At 47.9% G+C, this 8,116-nt stretch overlaps 1 protein-coding gene across 3 annotated transcripts; it reads left to right on the forward strand.

Moving 5' to 3' along the window:
• Positions 1-14: 14 nt before the first annotated feature.
• Positions 15-8,042, forward strand: LOC139024616 (phosphatidylinositol-binding clathrin assembly protein-like). 3 transcript variants are annotated; one of them, XM_070439498.1, is made up of 6 exons: positions 15-565; positions 2,115-2,242; positions 2,619-2,719; positions 3,274-3,378; positions 6,156-6,323; positions 7,094-8,040. In XM_070439498.1, the coding sequence occupies exons 1-6, from the start codon at positions 260-262 to the stop codon at positions 7,126-7,128; spliced, it is 843 nt and encodes a 280-aa protein (XP_070295599.1). In that variant the 5' UTR covers positions 15-259; the 3' UTR covers positions 7,129-8,040. The 3 variants fall into 3 exon arrangements, with proteins under 3 accessions (XP_070295599.1, XP_070295602.1, XP_070295601.1); XM_070439500.1 differs by having other exon boundaries at positions 250-559; positions 7,094-8,039; XM_070439501.1 differs by lacking the exon at positions 3,274-3,378 and having other exon boundaries at positions 7,094-8,042.
• Positions 8,043-8,116: the final 74 nt, after the last annotated feature.

An 8,116-nucleotide genomic window follows, 5' to 3' on the forward strand; every position in this document is an offset into this window, starting at 1 on the left:
ACCTGTATAACAAGAGCATAGTTATACTTTACCATAAAACCTGTATAACAAGAGCATAGTTATACTTTACCATAAAACCTGTATAACAAGAGCATTGTTATACTTTACCATAAAACCTGTATAACAAGAGCATTGTTATACTTTACCATAAAACCCTTAAGACATTCCTCCCAGTGGAGACAAGAGGTTTGAAATTCAACTAATTTTGTCAGCATTTACATGAAGGGAAATGAGGATACCTAGTCAGTTGTACAACTGAATGCATTCAACTGAAATGTGTCCTCCGTATTTAACCTCTCTGAATCAGAGACTATCGCTGCTACCAGTGGTATATACACTATCTAAATCTCTGGTTCCTCTTTTCTCTCTCGCTCACCCTCTTCACGTTTATACTGTATATAAAAGCTGTCCTCTCTRCCTGTTCTCCCACTATAGAGCGTCCACTCTGTCCAGTGCGGTGACGTCTCTGTCCAGTACAGGCATGTCCTTCAGCCGCATGGACGAGAAGGAGAGACTGCAGGCCTTAGAAGAGGAGCAGGCCAGACTGCAGGCCCTCAAGGTACAGGTAACATCATTAGGCTGATACGCTGGGACACAGCTGTGTGTTTGGGGAAATGGACTTTTTGGAGTGTAACATTTCTTCCACCATTTAAAAAATCCTCTTTTCCCTTAACCTTACCCTAACTCCAAAAACCCTTACCCTAACTCCAAAAACCCTTACCCCAAAACCCTAAACCTAAGCTTAAAATAGTATTCAAACAAATTCAAGTCCTGACTTTTCAAAACTTTTGACAAGGTAGGAGAACAATAAGGTGAAATGTGAGGACATTGGGTTCCTGATAAGGTAGAAAAACAAGTACACACACAGACACACACACACACACAGACACACACACAGACACACACACAGACACACACACAGACACACACACACACACACACACACACGAAGAAAAGGTTATAAGGAGAGACAGCAGGCCTTAGAATGGGAGCACTGCTACACTAAACAGCATTACAACAGTACACCAGTTTACACTATATTGCTACACTAAACATCATTTCACTTGGGAGATAGAAATACCATAACAACGAAACTACAGAAAAACACTAGTCGTATTTAACTGCCTGAAAGCATCGCTGGAAGTTTCACACACTCCAGCTGTTATGAGGCTGGGCACAACACGTTGTGACTTCTGCAGCAGACTTCTAGCTAGCAAATAGTCCTGTAGAAAACACATTGTGACTTCTGCCGCAGACTTCTAGCTAGCAATAGCTGTAAGAAAAACGACTTGTGATTCTGCAGCAAACTTCTAGCTAGCAAATAGTCCGGTAGAAGACACCAGTGTGACTTCTGCAGCAGCATCTCTAAGCTTAGCAAATAGGTCCTGTAAGAAAAACACGTTGGTGGACTTCTTGCAGCCAGGACTTCTAGCTGCAAATAAGTCCTGTAGAAAACACGTTGTGATTACTGCAGCAGACGTCTAGCTAGCAAATGTAGTCCTGTAGAAACACGTTGTGACTTCCTGCCGCAGGACTTCTAGCTAGCAAATAGTCCTGTAGGAAAACACTGTATGTGACTTCTGCCGCAGACCTCTAGGCTAGCAATAGTCCTGTAGAAAATAACACGTGTGACTTCTGCAGAGACTCTCAGCTAGCAAATATCCTGTAGAAAACCACGTCTGTACTTCTGCAGCAGACTTCTGCTAGCAAAATATCCTGTAGAAAACACGGTTTGACTTCGCAGGCAGACTCTAGCTAGGCAATAGTCCTGTAGAAAACACGTTGTGACTTCTGCAGCAGACCTTCTAGCTAGCATAATAGTCCTGTAGAAAACACGTTGTGACTTCTGCAGCAGACTTCTAGCTAGCAAATAGTCCTGTAGAAAACATGTTGCCATTTCACAATTTCCAGCTGAAGAGTTTGAGTTTTCCTCGGAACACTCTGACACTGGTCCGTCATACTGCTCTCTATAAACGCGGAGAAAAAAAATCTAAATTAAAAAAAAAAAAAAAAAAAAAAAATGTATCTGCTCAAGGCTAAAACATGTTAGTAAAGTCAGGTGTGTTAGCCAACTCGTACTCAATGTTTGACGGTGTGTTTCCCTGTTCCTCCAGGACCAGCGTCTGAAGGAGGTCAGTGTGTCCATCTCTCCCTCTGCTTCCCCCAGTACACAGTCGATGGGCAGTGTCAACCACAACACCAACCAGGCCATGGAGCTATTCAACACACCATCCACCAATAGGTAGGTTATAACATGCTAATGACAGGTTGTAGGTGGTTATAACAGTTAATATAGATATTAGTCTATGAGCCGTCTCAACAACAACCACCGTAGTCCAAAGTGCCCTGATCAAATCAAAAAGACTAATTGAATTGAATCAACGTCATTGATGTTTAAAAATGTTTGTCGTTCACATGATCAGTTATTATTCCTCTGCTTACGTCAAAGCTGATATTTGCGCAAATGAAAGATCTATGATTTGATTACTTGTTTGGGTTTGTTTTCTTGGCTTAATCGTTGCTAGCAGTCTTTTTAAAGATACGTTGATTAAGTAGAAGGGCGATTTTAATCACATTTACTCACTCATTGATTTTTTCTTTCTCTCCCTCCCCTCCAGCATGCCCAACCTCACTAGTGATCTGTTTGACCTGCAGCCAGCCTTCATCCCTGCTGTCCAGAGCACTCCTTCCATCTCTACAGCCCCCAGTGCCTGGGGAGGTAGGACATAGACACGCACGCTACTAATCAACACAGGAAGTAGTTTGTTTTTCTCACTTAACCTCCTGAACTTCTGGTTCAGAAGGAGGGTGGAGATAGAGTGTTGATAAGCTCTGTGTATAGTCACACAAAACACGTGTAAAACCCTTTGTCCTGACAAGCCTCTATGTTTAGACTTCAGGGGTTTTATTTTGGTCTCTGAATTACGGGTCTCTTTTTTTAATTGTAAATATKAAAATGTATTTCCTGTGTCATGTATTCAGTCATTCATGCGTTTTATCCATTACATCATCCTTTCATCAATCGTCTAGCCACCATTTTCTTTTCTATTAGAAACATTGAAATGCGTCCTATGTGGCGGTTACGACAGTGTTAAAACCTTCAGCGTAACGTAGCTCTTATGATGGCCCCACGCTCCCTAGCAACAGAGATAAATAAATATTATTTACTGAGAGCCAGCCAGTGCTTCCTCTGTGTTCACAATGTGTTCCGCCTAAAGCCAGTTTTATGTAGCCCTGACAACAGTCTCATGCCCTCTGACCTCTGTCTCCTAGGTGCTGCTGTGCAAGCCCAGTCCTCCATAAGTGTAGATTTTGATGCTGTTTTTGGGGGCGGGGCTAGAGGAATAGCCAATAACGGCGTGCAGCCAGCCGCTGATGGTAAAGAGAACCATACACTAAATGAATAACTCTGTCTTGGTTTAGTTTACTACCTATGATTACAACTAGCTGTTAGACTACTTCTTACTTCTGGCTTGGTTTGTGTTGCCACAAAATCATTCAGCTTTAGGTGTTCCTACTACCCCTGTTTCATCTTGCATCGCTGTGTGTGTGTGTGTGTGTTCTGGTCATCTCATTCCCATTGGTCTGTCACCCATCCATTTGTTGTCGTTCACACCGTCCCGCCATCCCACGTGACAGACAGCCCATCTCTTCAGAGCCGCTACCTTTCCATGTGTTCTCCTCTCTTCATCTATTCCCCTCTTCCCTCTACTGCCTCTGTCTCAGTCTGAGGTCCCTCCAAACACTTAGCTAACGGGTAACTCTTCTTTCTTTCTTGTTTTTCTGCGGGGTCGAGGCTCTCTACCCCCTCTGTCTACCCCCTCTGTCTACCCCCTCTGTCTACCCCCTCTGTCTACCCCCTCTGTCTACCCCCTCTGTCTACCCCCTCTGTCTTCTTCCTCTCTCTCTCTCTGTTTCCTGCTGAACCAAGCAGGAAGTTCCTACTTTATCAACGTGGAGTTCCAGATGGCACCCTATTCCCTACAAACGACACTACTTTTGACCCCGTAGGGCTCCGACTAAAAGTAGTGTAGTATGTAGGGAATAGGGTGCCATCTGGGATGCATTGCTATGTCAGCACACTCCTGAAGCTAGACACAGCTTCCTAACCAAATATGATTCCTCCTTTATCTCCGCTCCCTCACTTAACTTTCTCTTAGTCAAGTGGTGGGAGGAGATGAGGGAGATGAGGGAGGGTCGTCCTCRTTCCGTCCCCCTCTGTCGTCCTCCTCCTTCCTTCCGTCCGTCCGTCCCCCTCTGTCGTCCTCCTCCTCCTTCCTTCCGTCCGTCGTCCGTCCCTCCTCTCCTCCTTCCTTCCTGGATTCCGTCCTCCTCTGTTGGTACTTCTCTTCTTCGTTCGTCCCCCTCTGTCGTCCTCTCCTTCCTTCTTCCTTCCTTTCCGTCCGTCCCCTCTGTCGTCCTCCTCTACTTCCTGTCTGTCCGTCCCCTCTGTGTCGTCCTCCTCTTCCTTCCTTTCCGTCCGTCCCCTCTGTCGTCCTCCCTCCTTCCTTCCTTCCGGTCCGGTCCTCCTCCTTCCTTCCGGTTGTCGTCCTCCTCCTTTCCTTCCGGTGTCCGTCCGTCCCCTCTGTCGTGCCTCCTCCTCCTTCTTTCCGTCCGTTGTCCCCTTGTCGTCCTCCTCCTTCCTTCCTTCTTCCGTTTCCAGTCCCCTCTGTCGTCTTCCTCCTTCCTTCCGTCCATCGTCCCCCTCTGTCGTCCTCCTCCTCCTTCCTTCCGTCCGTCCTTCCTCCTCCGTTCCGTCCGTTCCGTCCGTCCGTCTCTCTCCTTCCTTCTTCCGTCCGTCCCCCTTGTCGTTCCTCCTCCTTCCTTCCGTCTCCGTCCCCCCTCTGTCGTTTTCTCTTTCGTCTCTCCTCCCTTCCTCCTGGCCGTCCCCTTCTGTCGTCCCCTCCTCCTTCCTTCCGTCCTTCCGTCCCCCTCTGTCGTCTCCTCCTTCCTTCCCCTTTCCGTCCGTCTCCTCCTCATGTTCGTATTCCTCTTCCTTCCGTCCCCTCTGTCGTCCTCCTTCCTTCATTCCGTTCCCCCATCTGTCGTCCTCCTCCTCCTTCCTTCCGTCCGTCCCCCTCTGTCGTACTCCTTCCGTCCGTCCCCCTCTGTCGTCCTCCTGTCGGCCTGGCTACGCTTGTCTCTTTGCTCGTTTCTCCATTACTATCTCTCTCGCTCTCTCTCTCTGTCTCTCTCTCTCTCTCTGTGTGTGTGTGTGGTATTGTGTCCCCATTAGCAGAATGAGGACCAGACTAGACCATGGTTATAGTAATATAATTTAACATTTACACCGTGAATTACTTCATTTCTCATTGACTCTCACTGCTGTGTAACTACACCAGTCAACCCTGTATACATTAATACAGTACAGGTGTGCGTCGCTAGACTGCCCTCTTGGCTGCTAGAATACACAGCCTCAATCAGCGTAATGACTTCACAACATGGCAACCACAAGAACATAAATCCATCATAACACAGCTGCTGGGCCTAGAAATAGGATACATAGAAAGGATAAAGCTACTGTTTTCGTCCAGAAACAGAGTTAATAGAATCCATCTGGGTAATGACTCCACAACAACAAGCACATAAAATTCATCAGCACACAAAAATAGCTAGCCTACTCAGGCTAGAAATAGATTTGGATTTAAAAAATAATAATAATTCTTGTCGACTGTGACTGACTAGAAACGGTAGAACTAAATGGGTCACACTTCTACTGTTTTAGTCTAGAAATGTAATGAATAGAATCGATCAGCGTAATGACTCAATAACAGAAGTCCATCATCACTCCAAATACAGCTACCGCCCCTGAGGCTGAATCCTAGAAATACAATGAATAGACGGGACACAGCTACTGAAGCCCTGAGCATAGATATCAAAGGAATGGAACACAGCCTTTTGACTTCATGACTCTGTCATGATATCCCACAACCTGGTCCTCCCCCCCCCCCCCCCCCCCCAAGTCCTTTCTCTCTCTCTCAAACCTTTCCTGCATGCAGTGCTTTTCTTTAACCCTCATAACCCATCTGTGTGTGAGTTCGTGGCCTACGCTTTGTGTAATGCTGATATCCTTGTGTATGTATAATGTACCTGCTTGGCTTTGTGCTGTGTGTGTGTGTAATGTATTAACCGGTGTCTATCTCTGTGTCCTCCAGGGTTTGATGCTCTTGGGGACCTGCTGAAGCCCACAGTGTCCAACCATAACCAGGCTCCCCCCATGGCCCTCCACCACCCCCACCCAAGTCACCCCCATCCAGGGTACCACCCAGGGGGCAAGCTGCTGGCCAACGACCTGGACTCCTCCCTCGCCAACCTCGTTGGCAGTGAGTACTGTACAGAGACACACATAGTACTTTTGTGTCCTCATCTGTTTCTTCCTTGTCTTTCTCTTTGTGCATTGTGCTGACTCCTCTCCCCCCTCTCCTCTCCCCCTCTATCTCTCTACCCTCTCTCCTCTCCCCCCCTATTTCTTCCCCCCTACTCTCCTTCTCCCCCTCTCTCCCCCTCTCTCCCTCCCCCCTTATTCTCTACCCTTCTATTCTCTACCCCTCTACGTCCTACCCCTCTATCTTTACCACTCATTTCTCTCCCCCTCTCTCCTCTCCCCCTCTATGTCTCACTCCCTCTCTCTCTCCCCCACTATCTCTCCCTCTTCTTTTTCTCCTCTCCCCCTCTCTCCTTCCCCCTCTCTCCTGCTCCCCCTTCTATTTCTCTCCCCCTCTATTCTCTACCCCTCTATCTCTGACCCCTCTATTCTCTACCCCTCTATTCTCTACCCCTCTATTCTCTACCCCTCTATTCTCTCTCCTCTCCCCCTCTCTCCTCTCCCTCTCGGTCCATTGGATTACCTAATGGTAGGTATTGTCCCTAGTAGCTATCAGAGGTTTGGGCAGACAGAGAGAGGACAGGCAGGGAAAGGACAGTGAGAGGGAACCCAATAGGGAGCCACTGATCACAAGCCGCTACTCTTACTGTAAACAGTATTTAGGAGCCTTCACTACTCTCCAGAGCTGGCTGGCTTTCTGTCTGGCTTAGATACTCTCTCTCTCTGGAGATTTAAATACAACTCACCCATCTCTCTCTCTCTCCTCAGATCTGCAGTTCGGAGGAGCCCCAGCCAAGAAGTAAGTGTGTGTGTGTGTGTGTGTGTGTGTGTGTAGAGCCAGACTACTGCATCGTTTTCCCTAGACAATAGAGGGCTATGGCGGTCTGCCATCCTACAGTACTCCAGTCCCAGGCAGGCAGTGCTGATAACACACAATAGACTGCTTCTCGACATAAAACACACTACTAAAATCAGTGATAGTCTGGGCCTCCTGAGTGGCGCAAGGCGCTGCATCGCGGTGCTTGAACCTTCACTACAGCCCCGGGTTCGATCCCAGGCTGTGTCACAGCCGGACGTGACCGGGAGACCCATGAGGCGGCGGACAATTGGCCCTGTGTCGTCCGGGTTAGGAGAGGGTTTGGCCGGCCGGGATTTCCTTGTCCCATCACACTCTAGCGACTCCTTGTGGCGGACCGGTCGCCTGCAAGCTGATTTCGGTCGCCAGTTGGACGGTGTTTCCACCGACACATTGGTGCGGCTGGCTTCCAGGTTAAGCGAGCAGTGTGTCAAAAAGCAGTGCGGCTTGGCYGGGTCMTGTTTAGGAGGACACACGGCTCTCGACCTTCACCTCTCCCGAGTCCGTAAGGGACAAGACTGTAACTACCAATTGGATTTCACGAAATTGGGGAGAGAAAGGGGTAGAAGGTACACAAAGAAAAGTCACTAAAATAGTCTGACATCTAAGTGTTTTTAATTACAAAACAATAATGTGGTAGAAACGTAGCGTTAATCAACATTCTATTGTCTAGATAATTTGCTACGTAGCATGTAATGCTAGTTTTGGAACAGACCACTGCAGTGTTTTCCCTAGACGGACTGCCATCCCACTGACCTGTGTTAGGGCCCACCCATCTCAAAGCTTCTGTGCTACTCAAATATGTTGGAAACTAAAATAGCTTGCCCCGTCGTGGACGACGACGGAAGCTTGCCCCGTCTGGAGCGACGACGGAAGCTTGGCCCCGTCTGGGGACGACGGCAGCTTGCCGTCCGGGACGACGACGGTCAGGCTTG

Source organism: Salvelinus sp. IW2-2015, unplaced genomic scaffold (assembly GCF_002910315.2).
Source record: "Salvelinus sp. IW2-2015 unplaced genomic scaffold, ASM291031v2 Un_scaffold1707, whole genome shotgun sequence".
NCBI classification, from domain to species: Eukaryota; Metazoa; Chordata; class Actinopteri; order Salmoniformes; family Salmonidae; genus Salvelinus; species Salvelinus sp. IW2-2015.